General features: G+C 34.5%; 1 protein-coding gene across 1 annotated transcript; it reads left to right on the forward strand.

The window, feature by feature from the left end:
* The first annotated feature begins 12209 nt into the window (after positions 1–12209).
* On the forward strand, positions 12210–24002 carry LOC104091602 (putative disease resistance protein RGA1). Its single transcript, XM_033654914.1, has 7 exons — positions 12210–15027; positions 17461–17533; positions 17730–17823; positions 19129–19236; positions 20252–21963; positions 22154–22216; positions 23737–24002. The coding sequence occupies exons 1-5, from the start codon at positions 12210–12212 to the stop codon at positions 21929–21931; spliced, it is 4773 nt and encodes a 1590-aa protein (XP_033510805.1). The 3' UTR covers positions 21932–21963; positions 22154–22216; positions 23737–24002.
* Positions 24003–24962: the final 960 nt, after the last annotated feature.

A 24962-nucleotide genomic window follows, 5' to 3' on the forward strand; every position in this document is an offset into this window, starting at 1 on the left:
ATCCTGTAGATACACTATTTGATATACCCCGTATTAAATTTAAAAATCATTAAAAAGCCTTAATGCTTTATCCTTGGTACTGAACATTGTCTTATCACGAGAACGGACTAAAATATTATTTGACAATATTGAACCGTCATTAATGACTTTGTTTGATCTCCTTGAACCTAGATCTTGGGATCTCTAGTCTTCTAGGTATAGTTACCGCCACAATGACTTGTTCTCGGCCATAGTCCCATTCCCCTTGATGATTTCTCAATTACATCTCTAGTTAGGCCTTTTGTAAGTGGATCCGACACATTATCACTTGACTTTACATAGTCAATCGTGATAATTCCTCTAGAGAGTAATTGCCTAACGGTTTTATGTCTTCGTCGTATATGACGAGATTTTCCGTTATACATAACGCTCCCAGCCCTTCCAATTGCCGCTTGACTATCACAATGTGTGCATATTGGTGCCAACGGTTTGGGCCAAAATGGAATGTCTTCCAAGAAATTCCGGAGCCATTCAGCTTCTTCACCGGCTTTATCTAAGGCTATGAATTCAGCCTCTATTGTAGAGCGGGCAATACATGTTTGTTTGGACGACTTTCAAGATACCGCTCCTCCACCAATAGTGAATACATATCCACTCGTGGACTTAGAATCAGTTGAACCGGTGATCCAATTTGCATCACGGTATCCCTCAATCACCGCAGGGAATTTACTGTAGTGCAAGTCAAAGTTCTGGGTATGTTCTAAATATCCCAAAACTCGTTTCATTGCCATCCAATGAGATTGGCCTGGATTGCTCGTATATCGACTCAGTTTACTTATAGCACAAGCTATATCTGGTCGTGTACAATTCATGATATACATTAAGCATCCCAACACACGAGCATAATCCAATTGTGATATGCTTTGGCCTTTATTCTTTGCTAATGCAAGATTCACGTCAATTGGAGTCTTTGCAACTTTAAAGCCCAAGTGCTTGAATTTTTCAAGTACTGTCTTAATATAATGAGATTGTGACAATGCCAGACCTTGAGGAGTCTTATGGATCTTAATTCCCAGAATTAAATCAGCAACTCCCAAGTCTTTCATATCAAACTTGCTATTGAGCATACGCTTAGTAGCATTTATGTTGGCAATGTCATTACTCATTATCAGCATATCATCCACATATAGGCAAACAATGACTATGTGATTTGGAACATTTTTAATGTACACACATTTATCACATTCATTTATCTTAAAACCATTTGACAACATTGTTTGGTCAAATTTCGCATGCCATTGTTTGGGTGCTTGTTTTAGTCCGTAAAGAGACTTAACAAGTCTACATACCTTCTTTTCTTTACCTGGAACCACAAACCCTTCAGGTTGTTCCATGTAAATTTCTTCCTCCAACTCTCCATTTAAGAAGGCCATCTTAACATCCATTTGATGAATTTCAAGACCATACACTGCAGCTAATGCTACTAACATCCGTATGGACGTAATTTTTGTAACTGGAGAGTATGTATCAAAGTAGTCTAGACCTTCTCATTGTCTATACCCTTTGACTACGAGTCTTGCCTTGAATTTATCAATAGTGCCATCATTTTTGATTTTTCTCTTAAAAATCTATTTAGAACCCAAAGGTTTATTTCCAGGAGGAAAATCAACCAATTCCCATGTATGGTTATTCAATATGGATTCTATTTCATTATTGACTGCCTCTTTCCAAAATAATGATTCCGAAGAAGTCATAGCTTCTTTAAATATTTGAGGCTCATTCTCCAATAAGAAAGTCACAAAATCTGGTCCAAATGAAGTAGACGTTCTTTGACGTTTACTATGTCTTGGATCCTCCTGATTACATGTACTTTCTTTTGTTTCTTCCCGAGATCGTTTAGATCCTTCACCAAACTACTCACATTCCTTTTTATATGGATATATATTTTCAAAGAACTCAACATTATCTGATTCTATAACCGTATTATTATGAATGTCGGATTTTTCTGATTTATGAACCAAAAATCGATATGCTTTACTATTTGTCGCATATCCTATGAAAACACAATCAACGGTTTTCGGTCCTATCTTTACCCTTTTGGGTTTAGGAACTTGTACTTTTGCCAAACACCCCCACACTTTAAAATAATTCAAGTTGGGCTTCCTTCCTTTCCATTTTTCATATGGAATGGATTGTGTTTTGCTATGGGGCACTCGATTTAATATTCAATTAGCCGTAAGAATGGCTTCCCCCCACAAGTTCTGTGGCAAACCAGAACTTATCAACAACGCATTCATCGTTTCCTTTAATGTGCGATTCTTTTTTTCCGCAATCCCATTAGATTGGGACGTGTAAGGGGCTGTTGTTTGATGAATAATTCCATATTCTAAACATATTTCTTCAAAAGGAGATTCATATTCACCACCCCTATCACTTCTTATTATTTTTACTTTCTTGTTAAGTTGCGTTTCAACTTCATTTTTGTATTGCCTGAATGCGTCTATTGCTTCATCTTTACTATTCAGTAAGTAAACATAGCAATATCGAGTATCATCGTCAATAAAAGTTATGAAATACTTCTTTCCACCGCGAGATGGTATTGACTTCATGTCACAAATATCTGTGTGAATTAAGTCTAAAGGATTTGAATTCCTTTCAACTGACTTATAAGGATGTTTAATATACTTAGATTCCACACATGTTTGACATTTTAATTTTTCGCATTCAAACTTAGGCAGTACTTCCAAGTTAATCATTTTTCGCAAGGTTTTATAATTGACATGACCCAAACGTACATGCCATAAATTATTTGATTCAAATAAGTAAGAAGAAGCTGAAATATTATTATTGTTTTCCACAACCATTACATTCAGATTGAAAAGGCCCTCGGTGAGGTAACCTTTTCCTACAAATATTTCATTCTTACTTATGATAACCTTGTCGGACACAAAAATGCACTTAAAACCGTGCTTAACAAGAAGTCCAGTAGAGACTAAATTCTTTCTCATTTCGGGAACATGAAGGACATTGTTCAAAGTCATGACCTTGCCAGAAGTCATTTTCAGAAATATCTTCCCATATCCTTCAACTTTTGTTGTTGAAGCATTTCCCATATAAACTGTCTCTCCGGGTCCAGCAGGAGCATAAGTAGCAAAAGCTTCTCTAACTGCACAAACATGGCGAGTGCCTCCAGAATCAAACCACCACTGTTTAGGATTTTCCACCAAGTTACATTCAGAAAGCATGGCACACAAGTTATCAACATCATCATGCTTTACTACCATGTTTGCTTGACCCCTTTTTTTGTCTTTCTTTGGAGCACGACACTCCGTAGATTTGTGTCCGATTTTTCCACAGTTGTAGCAGTTTCCACTGAACCGCTTCTTGCTTGGGTTGTATTTCGGAACAGAAGCCTTCTTCCTCTTTTTGTTATTTTCAACAATATTTGCTCCCATTATTGTTGAATTTCCACGGCCTCTCCTTTCAGCAGTTTTATTGTCCTCTTCGATTCTCAACTGAACAATAAAATTTTCAAGGGACATTTTCTTTCGTTTGTGTTTCAAATAATTTTTGAAGTCCTTCCACAACGGAGGCAACTTCTCAATCATTGCTGCTACTTGGAATGCTTCATTGATGACAAAACCTTCAGCAAGTAAATCATGAATAATCACTTGCAATTCCTGAACTTGGGTAATAACAGACTTGCTATCTACCATTTTGTAGTCCAAAAATTTTACGGCAACGAATTTCTTCATCCCGGCATCTTCAGTTTTATATTTCTTTTCAAGTGCATTCCACAATTCTTTTGACGTCTCCACGCCACTGTATACATTATACAGATTATCATCCAGTCCGCCAAGAATATAATTCTTGTATAAAAAATCAGAATGCTTCCACGCTTCAATCACGAGAAAGCGTTCATTCTCTTGAGTTTTTTCTGGCAGATTAGGAACATCTTCCTTGATAAACTTCTGTAGATATAACGTAGTTAAGTAGAAGAACATCATCTTCTGCCAGCGCTTGAAATCAATCCCAGAAAATTTTTCGGATTTTTCTGCCGGTGCCAACGCCGGTGTTCGGCTTGTCGATGCGTTGGCAGTCACCGTCGAAACAGCTTGGTTTTCGCTTTCAGTCGTGATTTTTTTCTGTAAAAGAATGACACAAACAAACGTTTAATAAACGTTTTCAAACTGGAGTAAAAACCATGTAGATTTTAATCTCTAACAAAACGCCACGAAGGCTTTACTCTCCAAAACGGGAGTACACAAAATCACAAAGGTTTTAGTTTGTAGAATAATAAGAATAACACAAATACAGAAATAAATAATTAAATTCCTTAAGCTTGTTAGTCCCGCCAATATTGCTATATTTGTAAATAATAATTCTGGAAAATATAAGTTATCGTAATAAAACAGTAATTAATTCGAGCCCACTGAATTCACAGTGTTTCCTTAAGGAATTTAATCCCCTCCTAGTACCCAAGGTTATGGATTATTTCCTTCCAGGATAGAACGAATCATACACTGATGTAGCGGTACTTCAAACCCCAGTGTTTCAGCGAACACAAAGTTCGGTAGCAAATCACACTTACAGTTGCTTTGTTTGAAGTTAAAACAATGCAGAACAAAGAAATAGAAACTCAGAAAATCATATGGAAATGCTTAGAGGAAGGAGTGCAATCTCATTTCTTTTTATATTGTGGCGTGAAGCAGTGAGAACTTTAGCAGCAGTGACTGACTGTCACGTGGGGAAGATTGCTATCAGGTGCTGGTGATTCATGATCTTGTTTCAGGAGCTTCTTGAGGATTGTGTTTTGGAAGTCAGTCACTGCTGCCTAAATTCTTTTAAGGTCACACAGGACCAATCGATGACTCGTGTGATGATCTCATGATCCACTTCTGTTATATGCTTATAGCAAAACTGATAAGAGTTGCAATGACTAACGTGGTAAATTGTACGATGAGGTGAAAAGCATGACTAATTTATTGAAAGCCATTTTCATGGTTTTTTACTTTCCTTGCAGGAAGTTGGTTGATTTGCAGAGCTGAATGTAGAGGGAGAGTCGCAAGATGCATGGAAAGAGGCACTTGAACTGTAGTTTTTAAAGTTTGGCATGCAACTATAGTTAAGTTGTTAACTTTGATCTAGCATTCTTGGATTGTAAAAAGATTTAGATGAATTAGCAAGTCTGTAATTCTGTTTGTCTTATTTTGCACTGGGGTTGCAGAATCATTGTTACTCCCTATATTTCTCTTGTTTCAGTTTCTAGTATTGCAAAAAGCTGTGAGTTGCTGATCCCTTGCTAAGAAACTATATTCTTGCAACAAGTTGTGTTGTTATATTATGTTTTAAGTCTTATTTTAAACTGGGAATAAGAAATGAGGACAGGAAAAAAATGTCAGGTATAATCAAGCATAAATTTATCAGAGATTTGGACAAAAATGTCTTATTCTGTTTCCATAGTGCAAATGAAGAAGTTGAGTTCCAAAGAAGATTTTGAGTTCTACTATATTGACTTGAAAGAAACTCTGCCTGCTTTATAGGATACAAGAATGTGTTCTCCCTCCCCACATATCAAAGAATTCACTCTTGTAATTACGTATGTAAATTTTAAAATTTAGAAGTCACAGAAATATAACATTTTCATTTTTATGTATGTATTTGCTACTTTAATTGGATAATTTCAGCAGAATTCAGAATGCCAAGCAAACGGAGGTGATGCGTTATGAAGAGTAGGGGAAAATGTGTGATGTTGGGCAGGTTGGGTTACAATCAGTCACGGAAGTTATATATATACATTTCTATATGTTATATAGGGGTGTTTATAGTTCGGTCTGGATCGTTTTTTCTCTAAAAAGAAACCAAACCAAGTAAATCTTTTTTCAGATATTGAAACAAAATCAAACCAAACCAATTATGTCGATTTTTTATCGATTCGGTTTATTGTCGGCTTTTTTTTATTATTTATCGGTTTTTTCTTAAGTAAGAGACATACACTACCAAACACATATTCCAGCGACTATATTTTCAACGTAATACTATCAAGCCAATTGCTCTTTGAGAAATCTATCATTTACCAAGATATATTGATGATAATCAAATAGTGATGAATAATTTAAGGACTCAATTAGAAATAGATTATTTATCACATGAAATTGATTCTTGTACTTAGCAAGAGAAAACTACCAATCAAACTAGAATATAAAGTCAAAGAACCAGATTATTATAATAGCAAAGAACTAGACTAAAAGTGCAAACGATTAATAACTACCATAAATTTTTAGGAACTTTGTATAAAAATATACATATGTATTTATAGGTGTAAGAATAAATTTAAATAACTACTTATATAGTCGATTTGGTTCGATTTTTTCAGTTATTTTTTGGTTACAACCAAAATCAAACCTAATTTGATCGGTTTTTAAAATTCAAAATCAAAACTAACCCAAACCCAAAAGTGTCCGTTTTTTTGGTCGGTTTGGTTCGATTTTCGGTTTGGTTCAGTTTTTCGGATTTTTATGAACACCCCTAATGTTATATACAAAAGATATATAAATTTTATATATTTTTATAACTACCGGATATAAATAATTTCGACGGCGATCTAAAAGTGATCTTTGCCCAACAAATTAACATGAGTTCTCATTGGACACCTCTATCATATTCGATTATGTCTTTTACTTATTTTTTTTTATTTCTTTGGTCATTGAATCTCTTTTTACAAAATAGGAAAAAGACCACCGAGAATAAGCATAAAAAAACAAAAGAAAAATATGATAGAAAATCTCATCGTTCTGAATATTATATGCGTTGTTGCTATTGTTGTTGCATTCTACAAATTTGTGTATGTACTAACACAATAAAAAACACTAGTCACAGTTAAATGAAACTTTAATTTCATGGAATATCCACTATCTCCCACCAGCACAAGGTACGTGTAATTTTATCTACTATGATTGGATAAACATAGAAAAAATCACCTAATGATTGGTTCACAGATATAGAAAAAATTGTTTAATCATAATAATTCTTTCGAATGAAACTGATCTGAATAAATACAAATACAAAAGATTCATATAATGAACGTCGCATAATTATACAACATAATTTCCCTCAAATCTTAAAGACCCAGAATAGTTTAATTTGCAATACCATATATAATCAGACATATATATATATATATATTTTTTATTTTTTTTATTTTTTTAACAGTGTTTGTCTCATTTAGGTGCGGTTACAAATTCAACGTTGTGTTCTTTTTTAAGAAGCTTGGACACACAGAGAAGCTCGATATACTACGATTGCATTAGCCAAACATAAATTGTTACTCTTCTAAAGTATTTTTCGACAAGTACTTCTAACAAAATACTTTTCAAAATAAGTAGATTTTGAAAACTTGGTCAAACATATAATTTCTAGTGTCTCAATCAGAGCTCTAAATTTTTGTTCATCCTTTGCCGTAACAACATGATTGTAGACTATAATAAATATAAAAGGCCAGGCAAGGAACACAAAAACATGTTGAAAGTCTGAAACTAAGGGTGTGTTTGGTTTGGATAAAAACATTAAGGTATTTTAATTTTTTCACGTTTGGTTAATCCACATGTTATGAAAAATATTTTCTCTAGGAAAATAATTTCCTTAAAAATCAGGAAATGCAAAAAGGAAAACGAGGTCCAATGGATAGGCTGTGGATCCAATGGATTCGTACCTATTATATCAAAGACAATCTGACGTGGGAGATTAATCCAACACAATGATGAGGACAGGGGCGGAACAGAGTGTGAAATGTGGATCCAGTCGAACTCAGTAGCTTTTTTAAAATTATGTATTTCTCTTAAGATATTCATTGAAGTTATACGGATCATTTATTTAGAACTCAGTAACTTAAAAGGATAACGATTTATATCCTAGCTCCACCTCTGGGTGGGCGGGCAAGAGAAGTGTTTGAAGCAACTAGATATACATACGAAGAGCTGAGAAGCATGAATCAGTTTTCTATCCATTGCAAAGGAAGTTGTAATATCAAGATAGATGGATAGTTGCAACAATTGAACTATTACCATTAGTGATATTGATAGAGAAATATAATAGGGGTGAGGTGAAGGTAGATGTTAGCAGTTTAAAAGATGAGGTCTGTTATAGGGGTGAATAATTACTCCCCCGTCTCATGTTATGTGTCGTGTTTCTCTTTACACGCCCCTTAAAAATATTAATTAGGAAAGAGATTAGATTATTCTACCCTTATTTATGTCTTAAGATATAATTTCTCTTTATTGAATATTTATTTTATTTATGTGTTATCTCTATCTTCAAGAACAATTATTACTAAGGGTAAAAAAGGAAAAAATTAATCTATTTTGTCTTTAACTTTTAAAATGACAAATAATTTGAGACAACTATTTTTAATAATTTGAGACGGAGGGAGTACATAATTTTTCCCAAATTCATAATTACCAAAAAAATAATAATAATAACAAACGAGGTCCATAAGTGGCAATCCAAATTGATTATCTCCTCTTCATCCCCCAACACCCAACTCTCGGCCCGCACCCTAATCCCCCTCCCCTCGCACCCCCCCCCCCCCAAACAACACCCCCTCCTAACCTTTATCTAATAATGTTTGCCTAACTATATATATGAATATTATTGGGATAATATTTTATTTATTTATCAAACACTAGAAAAAATGTAACAAAGTCATTTATACCAAATTTGTAGTTAATATTTTTCATGAGAAACAACAAATTAAAACTATTATTCTCTCCATTCGAGTCTACGTGAACTTTTTTGGAGTACGAGAGTTAAATTGATTAATTTTCAATGTGAATTTAGACATAATTTTAATTTTTTAAAATAAAATTTACATATTTAAAAATTACATTAAAAAAATACTATACGTCACATGGTTAACAATTCAAATATTTAAAAATTATATACAAATAATATTGATAAAGAAAATATTGTTTGACTTCCCAAATAGTAATAGATTCACATAAAATTAAATAAAATAGAGTATAACTAAATGTAGTAAACGAATGTTTCATAATCAAAGTTTTACTAAATTCGAAAGCAATAAACCTAGGATCGGCTACTCTCCCATCCCAATTTATGTAACAGTGTTCGGATTTGAGAGTCCAAAGAGTTTTTTTTTATCGTAATTTTTTAGATGTCTTTTAGATATTTTGAATTGCTGATTATAGTGGCTTACATTACTTCTTAAGTAGTTTCTCTCATATATAAGTTTTATTCCAAAAAACTTAGGGCTTGTTTGGAAAGCCACCATGTAATTAAATTTGGTATAAACTTAGGACCTTAAGTATTTTCTATATTCGTTGTTGAATGATATTATAAACTTATGGAAATTTTTCCTCTTATAGCAAAGGTATACACACTATTTATTATAAACAAAAAGTCTAAAACTATTTTAAAATATTATTTTCTATAGCTACTTTTTATATTTTATAGCAAAATAGGTGTTTATGATATACACTACCATTAAGGCGTGAAATACGCTATTTATGTTTTCTCTCTTTCTTTCAATTAACACACAATTCTCTCTCAAAACCTCAACAAAAGTTTTCTTCTCTCTCTCTCTCTCTCTCTCTCTCTCTCTCTCTCTCTCTCTCTCTCTCTCTCTCTTCGAGCATAATACCTGCTTCTAATCGTGAATTCTCTGGCCGAATCCCCTAGGGTTACTGCAATTAAAAATATTTCTAAAACTGTTGGGAGAAAGAGGGGGACAGACAAACCTTTTCTTCAAAATCAGATTCCTCCATAGCAAGGAGGAGCTCGTCGCTCTGAGGCTGGGGCCACTGTGCGGGGAGCAAAAATCGATGTCGGAATAATCCGAGTAGAGCATGGGTAGTGTAACATGAACGGCGGATACTGCAATATTTTCTATGCCGGAGAAGATTTGAGGGTCGAGTTTTTGTTGGTCTCCATTTTTAGTTTTAATACAGTATATACAGTATTTTGCTTGGCCGAAAAACGCCATCTCCGGCAAACTTTCTTCTCTTCTTTACTATTTAGTCACATACAATGATACAAATACATTGCATTATGTATAAATTCACTCAAATATATTGTATTTTTGTATAAATATATTATTTTTCGCCCGTATTTATGTATTCCGAAGGTCTGTATTTTTTGAATACAACCGAATATCAATGTGTTTTTGTGATTTTATGTTATTTGAATACAGTCGAATTGAATACGGTAAATTAAATACAATGTATAATACTGAATATCTGTGAATTGAATACAATGTATACAATAAAATTAAATAGAACGGTATGCCCCCTATTTTCTTGATTTTGTATTGCTTGAATACAATTAAATTCAGTATAGTGAAATTGAATATAATTCAATATTGTGCTTTCAGTTATTAAACACCTGTAATTACTATTTCTTTTAGGCGGATTACCTCACTGTATTTATAAATACATTTGTGCGAATACATGAAATACATAATTAAACATCTGTAATCCTTATTTTTTCTACCTCAATATATTTATAAATAAAGCCGCATAAATACATGGAATACAGCATAGTAGCAATGATTTTTTTTTAGAATTGATTTTGGTGAGTTAAATAAAGAATGATACACGTCAATTGATCCTCTTTCCGTTTAAACAACTGGACTCATATTTTTAGGCGATTTACGCTACTGTATTCATGAATACAGTAGCGCGAATACAGTGAATACAGTCGCGCACAGCTAGACTTCCCTGTTTTTAGGCGATTTCTGCTACTGCATTCATAAATACAATAGCGCGAATATAGCAAATACAGTCACGTAACAACTGAATAGTAGCTATAGGAAGTAATTATATAAATGACAGCTATAGGAAATTAATAGCAACTAAACAATAGTGGTTTCTGAAAATTTCTTTAAACTTATTATGTTTCCTAATCTTAAGTTGTATTGGAACTTATTTTTATTATGTTGGAATTTGACATATATTAAAATATATATATATATATATATATATATAAATATATATATATATATATAGACACACACACACACACACTTCACATTGCATGATGTTCATTTTTTAGTTAGAAGTAATAGATTAGTTTTGTCAAATATTTGAATAATATTATGCCATTATATTTATAAATATTAATTTATTTTATCAAACATGCATTACATGATGTTCTTACAAAATTTATATTTTTAGTTTTTATAATTAATTAACCTAAATATTATTAATTTAAAAAATATATATATCAATTATTTTTACAAGATTAGTAATTAATATATGATTACTGCTTAATGTATATTCAACAAAAAATATGCATCTTATATACCAATTATCATTTATACTTATAAAAAATCATTTATAGGCATATGTTTATTATATTAACTTTTAAGTTTTGATAATTATTTTATTTAAAATTAAATATAATTATGTAATTACACTTGTGCAATCAAAATACGCTTGTAATTACATTGTAATTACGTTATGACAAACAAACATGTCATCGTAATTACTATATTGTGTAATTACACCAATTGTAATTATCGGATGACTTTTCAAATAAATATTCTATATCCGAACTCATGATCAAAATTAATAAGTTTGACTCTCGAACTCCAAAATGCTAACACATAAACTAGGACAAAATGAGTGCTCTCTACTAAGATATGTGTTGTGAGGGAAAAGGAAAACAATTGTTTTTTGTTTCTAACTATTAGTATAAATTTATAGTTCTATTTTGAAAAAAAGGAAAGAATGCTCAACATATAGAATGTACGTCAAGTATTGAGTAGTAAATTTTCATATAAATTAAAAGGATATTTATAGGCGCGCTTATTAGTAACTGGGGAGAAGAAAATATCCTTCTTGAAAAAGATACGCAGGGTGCGAAATACTAGGGTATTTCGTCCAAAGAGCGAGCTAGGAGGAGGCAGAGGGAGTAATGTTTCTCGAACGAGCTAGCAGGAGACAGTGAGAGTAGTGTTTCATCTTGCATTTCTTAAAGGTGCCTATTTATTGTCTTCATTTTCCTGTATTTTACTTATACCATTATACATTATGCATGGTTGTACTGATCTGCATTTTGCTTATATCTGTCCAATGTGTTTCTTTTAAATAAAGAAAAGATTTCATCTTTATGGGTTTGTTTTACTACGTATTATGGAACAATATTGTGGGTTTGTTTTCACCGCTTGTAGTAGCTAATGGTTGATTTTATGTCAGGCGTGCATTTTGAATGTGGGCATGGGTTTCAAAGAAGAGGTGAGGTCAGGGTTTATTGCTGGTGCAGCCTTAATACTACTTGAAGGCATAGCCAAGTTTGCTGTATCGGAAATTGGCAAACTATGGAACGTGGATGCTGAGTTACGAAGGTTAGAAAGATGCGTCTCAAAAGTAATGGCTATGATTGAGTGGGTGGAGGATGGCCATTGTAATTGTTTCTCAAGCGAAAGAAGCAAAAAGGCATGGGAGCTCTGGCTCGAAGATATCAAGACACTTGCCTGTTTTGCTGATGATCTCCTAGATGAGATTTCATTAGAACTGGATCATCATAATAGGGTCAAAGTTGCAGCAAATGCTTCTTCATCTCAAGAAGAACACCCTTTACGCAAGAAAATTTTGTCGTCGGGCAAACTAAACGTGCCGCGTCAAATTAGCAAATTGAGAGAAAAGTTAGAAGATCTTGCAGGGGAAATGGACAAACTCTTGAGTTTTGAATCACACAAATCTGAAAAGACTACAGAAGTAGTGACATCCTCCAGCAGCACTTCATTTGTTGGTAAATCCTTAATTGTTGGAAGAGAGATTCAAAAGGCAGAGATTGTAGAGAAGTTACTATGTGATATATATATGCCTAGGCACAAGTTATCCATAATTCCCATTGTCGGTATGGGAGGGATAGGCAAAACGGCACTTGCCCGACTTGTTTACAATGATGAACAAGTCATAAAGTCCTTCTATTTGAGGATGTGGGTCTCGGTATCTATGGATTTTGATGTGGTTAGAGTCACAAAATCAATCATTGAGTCAGCCACCAAGACAAGTTGCACACTCATGGACTTGGACCCACTTCAAGTAACACTTCAGAAATTGCTTTGTGGTAGAAGATTTTTGCTTGTGTTAGATGACCTTTGGAGCGAGAAGGACAGTGATTGGGAAATCCTATCCGCTCCTTTAAGATTTGGTTACAATGGTAGTAAGGTTATTATTACTACTCGAAGTAGAAGAGTATCAAATGTTGTTGGTTCAGACCCGTACCTCCTACATTTTTTACATGACATGGACTGCTGGAATATAATAAGGCAAAGGGCAATTCTCAACAACATTATTGGCGCAGGGGAGAATGTTGATGCAATAGGGCTGGAAATAGCTAAAAAATGCAAAGGTTTGCCTTTGGCGGCAAATGTGCTTGCGAGTACAATGAGTTGCCTTCCTTATGAGGAGTGGGATGCGATTTTGAAAAGTGATTTGTGGGATTTGACTCAGTGTAGAGATGCTATCTTTCCATCTCTAGCAATTAGATACCGTTGTCTTCCTGCGGAATTGAAGAAATGCTTTGCTTACTGTGCTCTATTCCCTGCAAGTTATAAGTTTGAAGAGGACAATTTAGTCTTGATGTGGTTGGCCGAAGGACTCATTCAGCCTATGGGTGAAATAACTTTGGAATGCATTGGTAAGCAGTACTTTAAGGATCTAGCTGGGAGGTCATTTTTTTACTTAGAAAAGAAGAAGATATACAAAATGCATGACTTCTTTCGCGAGATGGCTCAATTTATTTCTACAGACATATGTTTGCAGATTGAGGATGAAAATCCAACATGTTCCCCTTCACTTGGAAGCATTCGTCATTTGTCGCTCTGTTGCAACAATTTGGTGTCAGTTAAATCTATGGAGGAATTCCCCAAGTGTGAAAGATTGCGGACCTTCCTCTTGACATGTCGGAATGTCGACGCAGGTGTTGGTGAGGCAACAACTTATCTCCTCCAAAAGTTTAGTCTGCTAAGAGTTCTGGATTTGAGTCATGGGCACATTGTTGAGCTGCCAGACACAATTGACAATTTAATGTACCTTCGTTACCTTAATCTATCTGGTAATCTTTTACGACGTATACCAGAATCAATAGGTACACTCTTTTATTTGCAGACACTTCAGTTGAATAGTTGCAAAGAACTTTGTTATCTCCCTGCAAGTTTGAGGAATCTGGGAAACCTTCGGCATCTTCAGTTTGATAAGTGTTGGCGAATAGAGAACATGCCATCAAAATTTGTAGAATTAACAAATCTTCAAACCCTGTCTACATTTGTGGTTAGTGAAGCTGAAGGTTATACTATTGTGGAACTAAAGAAAATGACATTTCTCAAGGGATCACTTCACCTCTTCGGATTTGAAAATGTAAAAGATGAAACTCAGGTATTAGAGGCCAACTTACACATGATGTCGTTGCTCAACGAACTTGAGTTGGAATGGGTCGTTCGTAGAGTTGGGCATGATACACTAGTTGTCCTTGGTCACGTTAAGTTTCATGAAAATCTGGAGAAATTGGTAATAACAGGCTACTATGGTTGTGAATTTCCTCAACGTTGGTTGATCGATTCAGGTTTCAATCTTAAAAGCATTCACTTGAAGGGCTGTGATGATTGCCCGTCGCTCCCAGTTCTTGGACATCTCCAGCTCCTTGAATCTCTTTGCATTGAAGATATGCCTTTGGTAAGAGAAGCTCAGGCTGGTTTTTTTCAGGGATTCCCATCACTGAAGTCACTCAAATTTTGGAACATGTTGACGCTGACAAGATTGGTGGATTTAATATCTGGGGACGTGCCTTCTCTTCGTGTTCTCATATGCAAAAATTGTCCCAGCCTAAGAAGTTTACCTTCTCTTGACATCCTCGGTTCTCTCACCATATTAAAGATCAAAAAGTGCCCGGCAGTAGGGAAATTGCCAGAAAGGATGCCTATTTCTCTCCGGAAGATAGATGTCAGAGGAAGTGAAATTGTTGCAGCTCGATGTCAAGTAGATCAAGAGGATTGGATAAAGACAAGAGGAATACCAGGCCTCACGATTCGTACCACTGATGAATAATGGAGCTTTGATTGGTCTGCTATGCTGCCCATTTTCTCAAAGGTATCTCTCAGATTGCTTAGTACTTTCTATTGCTTTGATGTTATGTTTGTGGTTCAGCAACAGAATACCCATGTTTCATTTGGACTTATGTTTTCATCAAACTGTCAATATACTTCTGTCATGATACTTTTAACATCTTTTTTGCCTTTTTTTACTTGTCGGTGAAGTCTTGTTTATGTAGTCTCTATCAATGCACTGGCAGATCTCGACGGCATCCTACTTATCCTGAATATAGTTAGCCAGGTGGTTCCATTCCAGGGGAAGAGAAAACACACCTTTACGAGAATCAAATAGAACAAGAAAACTTATATTAGTGCTGATACTGTTCTTGCATCGCTGAATGTACATATCACTATTAAATCTGCACCTCAATTTTTGAGTTAATTACATGGTGTGGCATTGGCACATTGCTATCTATGCAGAAATTTTGCCCTGATATGTTGCTTATATAGACATAACGGCTAAAATAGCATCTAGAGGTTGCAAAATACGGAAGAAGTTAGCTCCAGCAGTTAAAAAATCTCTGCGTTGGTCACTGTTATGTACATAGTGTAAGTTAGACCAGCAAAAAGGATATGAAAGGCATCTAAATTTTAGGAGATGAGATCTTTCCCTAAAAAATGAGTTATAGGCAGCTTTGACTGAAAATTCCATTACCTGTACAGCACCACACTTTCCAAATTTACATTTCCAATCTTTTAAAGAAATCTACCAGACTATTTAGTGCAGATCTCTTCGAAAAGTGATGTGCTTGACTGTGTGGCTTGTGGAAATTTAGCCTGCTGATATAGATCAAGATAGGTGATCTTCAAAGGTAAATTGTTTATCACTCCAAAAGCTGGTAAACTCAACATTTCCCACCTTTATACTGATCGATGTTTGATCTGAACTCCACCCATAAGTTACTTATGAACTCCACATGGGTATGAGCATGGTTTAGTGTCCAAAGTTTTGAGTAGTGTTATTGGCCATGCATGCTTTAGTCCTTTACCTGATAGGATTATGATGTTGAAATGCAAACATGGCCGGCTATGGTAATCTTTCTATATATTTACTTGTCTAATTTTTCTTATGATAACCAATCTGGTTTCTTACTTTCTTTGCAGGAAGTTGGTTGATTTTCTGAGCTGAATGTAAAGGAAGAGTCACAAGATGCATGGAAAGAGGCACTTGAACTGTAGTTTTTAAAGTTTGGCATGCAACTGTAGTTAAGTTGTTAACTTTGATCTAGCATTCTTGGATTGTAAAAAGAATTAGATGAATTAGCAAGTCTGTAATTCTGTTTATGTCTAATTTTGCACCGGTGTTGCAGAATCATTGTTACTCCCTATATTTCTCTTGTTTCAGTTTCTAGTATTGCAAAAAGTTGTGTGAATTATATTATGTTTTAAATCTTATTATAAGTCTCTGGCCATACTATGTTTTAAGTCTTATTTTTAAGTTTTGTACATTTATCTTTCATTTGCATCCAGTGGAAGGTTAGCTTCCTGTGATGAGACAGTGCATGTGTGGAATGGCCAAACAGGGAAGCTAATATCTGTGTTTGCAGAGTTTTGAACACTTCATTTGATGGTAATTTGTACACTTGTATGCATTACTCAGAATACATGGATTGAAATAAAGGGGTATCGATCGCCACCTTAAGGATTTGGGACTTTAGTGTTATACATTAGTCTTAAATTTTGCAATATGGAGAAACTAAGCTAGATCGGTAGGTGTCTCTCCATCTTATATGTGACTGCATTCCTGCATATAGCTAGATTTCCAGGTAAATATCCTACATTTTTCTTTTCATTTCAACTTGACTTTCCATTCGTCCAAAATAAAATAATTTGCTTGTATCAGTCACTTGATAGCAATCAACAATGAAAAAAATCAAATTTCTACTTGCATTTGACAATAGAAGAGAGAGAGAGAGAGCGAATATAAATACATATAACGTATGTAATATTAAAAGCAGTAAATTTTTATAACAAATTCACAACAGGATTGCTCTATTTATTCTTAAATGTATAATTTAGAATAAATTTGGTATAACATAAATTATATGTGAAAGTAAACAATAGAGTATAAACGGAGGAAGTGGAGTATAAGTACAAATTTAGCATATATAGTAATGTTCAAACAAAGATTATAAAACAGCAGAAAATATATTTAAGTAAAAATGTATTTATATTTTAACTGAAATTAGATAACAATTTATAATAAAGTATGACATAATTTAAGAAAAAAATATAATATCTTATAATCCTATAACATTAGACTGTGTATTTGAGAGGGGATTAAAAAGGTTAAGGACAAAATGTAGTATTACGCAAGACATAAGGGAGGAAAATGTCTATTTGAGAAAGTTGAGGGACAATTCGATTTTTAGGGCAAAAGTTGGAGCCATTTTTGTCTCCTGCTCCTCTTCTTCGTTCATTTTGCTTAAGAATAGGAAAGCAAAGGTAAAAGAAACACGTTATCTAGGGCTCATCACTGATGCTGTTGGAGTAGCATTTAGTATGTTTACTTTGGACATATCGAAGTTTCTTGTATATTGTAATGTAGTGAAATGTTTGGTGCTTTTTATCTTTCTTTTTTTAGTTTGCGGATAGTTGCTTATCAAGTACTAATTTGTTCCCATTTTCTTGTTGGTCACAGTGTTGAAGTGATTCTACTTCATGAGATTGTTCAAAGAGATTCTAGTTATCAGAAGCCCTTTCCTTTTCTCCTGCAAAACCAGCAAATAATGAAGGTTTTTGTTTTCTATTTTGCTTCTTTCTTATACATTAGTCTTCTTGAGTTGAGGGTCTCTCGGAAACAGTCTCTCTATCACTCCAAGGTAGGGTTAAGGTCAGCGTACATTCTACGCTCCCCAGACCCCACTTGTGGGATTTTACTGGGTTGTTATTGTTGTTGTTGTCGTCGTTGTTGTTGTCTTCTTTCTTATACATTAATTATGTGAAAAATTTAATTTTTTTTTTTTGATAGTTGTGCACAAAACTGATTTGAAATTGGTCAGGTTATTGCTTGAAAAGCGATTTTATTAAAGAAGTTCCAGAAGTATGATGGTGGTGGCCTTGATGTTATTTAGGCCATTGCTATTTTTATCTGAAGGATGCACTTAAAGAGAACTTTATAGATACTTAATTTAAGTGATTTCTTAAGTATTGGTTTGGAAGAAATCAATTATTCTATATCCATTAATTTTTAGGAATTGCAAAAGCATAGGTGATGTGTTGTTATTACACTTTGTACAAGGCACTTCTATCTCTTTAGCATGAAGTTGTAGCTGTTTCTTATTTAGACACTTCATCCTTTTAGTTGAGCGTCCTCTGAATTAACATGTTTTTTTTTGAGAAATCATAACAATTGGTAAGAATATTCAATCTTAGTTGACTTGAAAATGTGGATTGTTTTGTGACAAATGGGTCTTAAAATGAGGAGATAAATGGAAGCTGCTTCCAAGTTTTCCATGCATACTAACGAAATATGTGGTAATTTTTTGGATAATTTGTCTTAGTTGATATTATTTTCATCTAATTTCCCTTGCAACTATTGACAATTTACTACTGTGAGGATTATGGCTTTGTAAAACTTGATATTGCTTTCCTTCTTGGCTTTTTATAATATTGTGTAAACCAAATGCTACTTTTAATTGGATCATATCCATATAATATTGTGCACATAGAGGGAGCTTAGTGCACCAGGCTGCCCCTTTTTATTTATTTTTTATTTATATCCATATAGTGAGCTTAATCTATGTTTCATCTATTGTGCCATATGTGAGATACTTAAACCCAAATAAAACATTTCGGAGCCCATTACCTTACTTATAATTGAGCTATTAGTTGTAAGAAGCTAGTTAGAGTTGGGCTTATTTTACTTCTAGCATTCAGTAAGATGCAAAATAGTTCTGACTTTAGAAGTTGTGACTTATAATAAAGTTATGATATTTTGGATAAGCTTTACGTTATTTGGTGCTAGAGGAACTGTAAACTTTATGATATTTGGTGCTAGCGTGTTATTTGGATAAACTTTTAACACGAGTTTAATTCAGGATGATGATTCTTCAACATTCGGGGGAGGGCACAATTGCCATACATGCTTGGGATGTAATTGTTTGAAACCTCTTCCTCTTCTCCCGCAACACCTGCATACAATGAAGGTTATTGTTTTATGTTTTTTCTTTTTTCTATATAGTACTCCCTCCGTTTCAATATAGATGATGTAGTTTGATTTGGCACAAAGTTTAAGAAAAAAGAAGAAGACTTTTGAAACATGTGGTGCTAAAAGCTTAAGGAGCAAAAGCTTAGTGGGGCCATGATATTTGTGTGGCTATAAAAGCTTTTCATTAAGGATAAAGTAGGTAAAAATAAAATGAAAAGTTTAAAGTTAAATTGTTTCTAAATATAGAAATGTGTCATTCTAAATCAGGAAAGTGTGTCATGTAAATTGAAACGGAGAGTATTAATTATGTGAAAAGTTGAATTTTGTGATTGAAAGATGTGCAAAAAAATTAATTGAAATTAAACAAGTTATTGTTTGAGAAACGGTGGCATATAATAACATTATGATATTTTGGACAAACTTTTTACGTTATTTGGTGCTAGAGATTGTTCTAAAAAATAATGAACTTTCTGATATTTGATGCTGGAGTGTCATTTGGATAATCTTTAAAAGCTGAAGTGCACTTCACTCCGAGTTTAATTCAGAAAAAAGTCTCTTCTTGTTGCACCATCAGTTCCAGGGTAAACTAATCAGTTTGAGGGAATTGGTTGTCTAGCTCGACAATAGGGCTTTTGTCCATGGACATCAAGTAATTGGAAGGAGATAGATTCAGCAGCCCTGTTCGCTCATATTAACCTTTTCCCCCTAATTCTAGTTCTTTCTTTAAGAGGACCAGTAATCATACAAATACTTCTCTGTTTCTCATCAAAATATTCCTTTTCTCATTAAACAAATTATTTAGTCCTTCCACATGCATTTTGAGATGTTGCTCTTGTATCATTTGTTGGGATAGAATGTGAGTAAAGGACTAGCTATCACAATTAAGTGAAACTACTTGACCGTTTTGCTATTGATTTTTCTCTCCCTTTGGTTCGGCATCATGTTTTATGTTTTCTTGCAAATTTTGTTATCGTGGTAGTACGATTATGATATAAATTTGTCATCTTATTCAGATTTGCAGAATATTTCGAGGAGTATACATACTTGTCAAGATAATTAGGGCGATGACATGTAACGAGGGATTGAGCAACAATTTTGAAGCGACCATCATATCCCAACATTTAAACTTGGAGGAGCTTCCGGATCGCCTAACTGATTATTATTCTCTCTGGCCTTCTAATATTGAGTTTGACAAGGATAAGGTGATCCGATTATGGATTGCACAAGGGTTCTTTGATTTTGAGTATGGGCGGGGAGTGGAGATTGTGGCTAACAAGTATTTCGAGGACATGCTTAAGGTGAATCGTATAGTGCAATCAAGATTTGATATGGCCACCGGAAGAATAAAATACAAAGTTGGGTCCTCATGTTCAAACTCGTGGGTACAAGAAGCACAATTGAGTAGTATTGCAGAAGAAGTCCAAAAATTATTCTTACTCTCTGAGAGCTTTGGAAAAGACACTCTCAAAACTCTCCAAAAATTCAACCAGTTGCGCACCCTTGTATTGTCCTGTCGCCATAAACATTCCTTCAAGCGAGTACCTGATCATCTCTTTCTCAAGATGCAACACTTGAGAACTATGGACTTGCATGCGACTAACATAACTGAGTTGCCTAATTCCATTAGCTATTTGTCATCTTTGCGTTATCTTGATGTCTCCGACACACCTATTAGACTCCTTCCTGAATCTATAGGTAGGCTTTGGTATTTACAAATACTAAAGTTGGAGCGTTGTTCTAATTTTTCGAGATTACCATACTGTACTAGCAAGTTGGTTAATTTGCGCCATTTGGATCTTAACATTGTTGGCCAACTAAGGTCAATGCCAGTTGGAATGGGTAATCTGACCCGCCTTCAGACACTTAAAGGGTTCATTCTTGGCAAGGGGGAAGGTTATGGTGTGAGAGAGTTGAGGCAGCTCACTGATCTTTGCGGGTCAATTCAGATTTCAAGACTTGAGAATATTTCAAGTGTCGAAGAGGCTAGAGAAGTTGAGCTAAACAAGAAACATCTCGATAAGTTGGAGTTGCAATGGGAACATCATCAAGATGATTTCCCTTTTTTAGTTGAGGAGATATTGGAATATCTTCAGCCTCATTTGAGCCTCAAAGAGTTACAGATATCTTTCTATAATGGCTCTAGTTTTCCTACATGGATGAGTAATTCGTATTTGTCCAACATTGTGAGTATCACTCTCTTGGAGTGTAAAAGTTGTATCGACTTGCCATTCCTTGGAGGTCTACAGTCACTTAAGTCTCTTCTCCTTTTTCGCATGTATGGGGTAAGATCTATTGATAGTCGCTTTTGTAGATATGGGGGGAGTCAAGTAGGACCTGCATTTCCAAAGCTTGAAAAATTAAAAATTGATGGAATGCCAAAACTTGAAAAATGGACAGGCGTGAAGAATGGGGATTTTCCATGTCTCCTTCAGTTATCAGTGATATGCTGCCCTAAACTTGTTGCAATCCCCATGCTTCCACTTCTTAGCGCTCTCAAAATTTTGTATATTTCTTATTGTTATGAGCTTCAGTCATTTCCTAAGGGAAAACTTCCATCAAAGCTGGAATCTCTTGCTATATCAAATTGTCCACTATTAAAGAAACGTTGTCTTAAGCTTCAAGGTAAGGATTGGTCTAAGATTAAACACATACCTTCAATCTTCATTGATCGTGAAGAGATGTCTTCAACTTAAGAAGCCAAATATGGATCCAGATCACTAAAATGGTAAGAAGCAACTACCCTCCTGATTCTGCACTACATTTCTGCACTAGAGTACTTTCCCATCTCATTGCTTTCTTGACAAGAGAGGTGCTTGTTGAAGTATGAACTTCGATTTTCACTTTCAGTTAATCTTATTTTCATAAGAATTTTTAGCTTATGTTCCAATTACTAATGCGTTGAAATGCTTGTGTAGGATGGCAGATTCTTATATCTTCAGGTTCTCGTGCAGACCAACCTGGGAATTCAGCTGGTTTAGGTATTTCATCATTTCTTTCAAATTTTCTCTTTTGTAGACCTACACTTTCTTAAACTAGCGAGCTATATTTGATGAAATAAAACTATATAGAGGATACTCTCTAGATGTAAATTTGGACTCGTGTTTTCATCGAACTGTCAATATACTAACGTCACAATACTAACTTGGATTTTTACATCATTTTTTGCCTTTTTACTTGTCGGTAAAGTCAGAGGCGGATCCATGATTTAAACTTTATGGGTTCAGATTCGCAATTCTGCCACATCTCATCTAATTTAATGAGTTCAAAAGTTATTATTTGTACAAATTTAATGATGTTTTGGGCATAAATACAGGGTATGAGCGAAAACTATGGGTTCAATTGAACCCATAGCTTACTGCATACGCCTCTGGGTAAAGTCCTATTTATGTAGTCTCTATCAATGCGCTAACAGATCTTGAAGGTGTCCTATTTATCCTGAATATTAGTAGCCAGGCGGTTTCACTCTAGAAGAAGAGAAAACGCCTATTACGGGAATCAAACAGAATTAGAAAACATGTATTAGTATTGATACTGCTCTTGCACCGCTGAATGTTGCACTGTTAAATCTTTTAGATGCAGTTTCAGGAGCTAAAAAATCTACTGAGTTGTTAACTGTTAAGTACATACTATAAGTTAGACCAGCAAAAAAGATATGAAAGTCATCTTACTTTTAGGAGACTATTTGGCGATTGCATCAAAGCATCTAAAATACACCAAAACATATTCAGGACATCTCTAGCAACTTTACAATGGAGAAGAATATGGTGGGCGTATTCAGGTTCTTGCTGACACATGAAACACGTGTTGCACAACGGAAAACCTCTTTTACAAAGGTTATCTTGTCTCAAGCAGGCCTCCAGTATAGCTGTCCAACTAAAGCATGCTATGGTCTTCCTGATTAGTTTCCATGTCCATTTCTATTCTGTCCCTAAAAAATGAGCAGTTATAGGCAGCTTTTAATACAGAGATTTGAACTTAGTGGAGTATATGTTGTTTAAGTAGAGTTGGTTTGCAGAAAGAATTGAAATTAGTCCTTGGCTAATTTTTGAGTAGTATCATTGGCCATGCATGCTTTAGTCCTTTAGCTGATAGGATTATGATATTGAAATGCAAAATTGATCGACTATGGTAATCTTTCTATATATTTACTTGTCTAATTTTCTTATGATTCTTTTTATATTGTGGTGTGAAGCAGGGAGAACTTTAGCAGCAGTGACTGACTGCCACGTGGAGAAGATTGCTATCAGGTGCTGGTGATTCATGATCTTGTTTCATGAGCTTCTTGAGGATTGTGTTTTGGAAGTCAGTCACTGCTGCCTAAATTCTTTTAAGGTCACACAGGACCAATAGATAACTCGTATGATGATCCACTTCTGTTATATGCTTATTGCAATACTGGTGAGAGTTGCAATGACTAACGTGGTAAATTGTACGATGAGGTGAAAAGCATGACTAATTTATTGAAAGCCATTTTCATGGTTTCTTACTTTCTTTGCAGGAAGTTGCTTGATTTGCAGAGCTGAATGTAGAGGGAGAGTCACAAGATGCATGGAAAGAGGCACTTGAACTGAAGATTTTAATTTGGCATGCAACTGTAATTAAGTGGTTAACTTTGATCTAGCACTCTTGGATTGTAAATAGATTAGATGAATTAGCAAGTCTGTAATTCTGTTTATGTCTTATTTTGCACTGGGGTTGCAGAATCATTGTTACTCTCTATATTTCTCTTGTTTCACTTTCTAGTATTGCAAAAAGTTGTGTGAATTGCTGGTCTTGTTTCTATTGCTAGGATCTATGTTCTTGCAAAAAGTTGTGTGAGTATATTATGTTTTATGTCTTATTATAACTCTGGTTATACTATGTTTTAAGTCTTATTTTGAACTGGTTATAAGAAATGAGGACAGTGACAAAAAATAATGGGTGGTCAAACTCAAACTCAAAACCCTTATATTTCATCATCTTTATATTATTTTGTAATGATTTCAAAATAAATTATCAATACGCGAATTAGATCACATATAAATGCAAAAATATTCTCTAATCAATCACTTGTTTAGTTGATCATATCTTATTTATTATCTCTCGTTTGTTTCCTGTTTCCATTTATGCATTCCGGAAATTATACCAAGGTGATGATCAGTAGCTGGTCCGAGAGGATGATCAGCCACACTGGGATTGAGACACGGCCTAGACTCCGCAATGGGCGAAAGCCTGACAGAGCAATGCCGCGTGGAGGTAGAAGGCCCACGGGTTGTGAACTTTTTTTCCCAGAGAAGAAGCAATGACGATATCTGGGGAATAAGCATCGACTAACTCTGTGCCAGCAGCCGCGGTAATACAGAGAATGCAAGCGTTATCCAGAATGATTGGGCGTAAAGCGTTTGTAGGTGGTTTCTTGATTTTTTGACCTTCGCTCGCCTCATGAACAAACCTTTAAGGTCAAAAATCGAAAATGTTACCCATGGGGCAAGCGAGGGGCAACACTTGTTAAACTTAAGATTCTACCCGTGTTTACTTCAAAATTATAAGGATTAGACGTGTTTAGAATAAGATTCTCATGTCTAAAAAGTAGTGCAAGATATTATCTATTTGTCTCGTATATTCTAACATACCTTAATTTTCTCTTAAAAAAACTTCCATTATTTGCAAACATTGAAAAATGATAGTTATAGATGTTAGAAAAATAGATTGCGGAATCATTGTCCTTAAGGATTTAAGCCAATT

Source organism: Nicotiana tomentosiformis, chromosome 12, assembly GCF_000390325.3.
Source record: "Nicotiana tomentosiformis chromosome 12, ASM39032v3, whole genome shotgun sequence".
NCBI classification, from domain to species: Eukaryota; Viridiplantae; Streptophyta; class Magnoliopsida; order Solanales; family Solanaceae; genus Nicotiana; species Nicotiana tomentosiformis.

Excerpts from the sequence above, each read along its gene's own strand:
- LOC104091602 (XM_033654914.1), top strand. The coding sequence starts at position 12,210 with ATGGGTTTCAAAGAAGAGGTGAGGTCAGGGTTTATTGCTGGTGCAGCC. Across the intron at positions 17,824-19,128 it reads AAAACCAGCAAATAATGAAG|GATGATGATTCTTCAACATT; the intron begins GTTTTTGTTTTC and ends AGTTTAATTCAG. Across the intron at positions 19,237-20,251 it reads AACACCTGCATACAATGAAG|ATTTGCAGAATATTTCGAGG; the intron begins GTTATTGTTTTA and ends CATCTTATTCAG.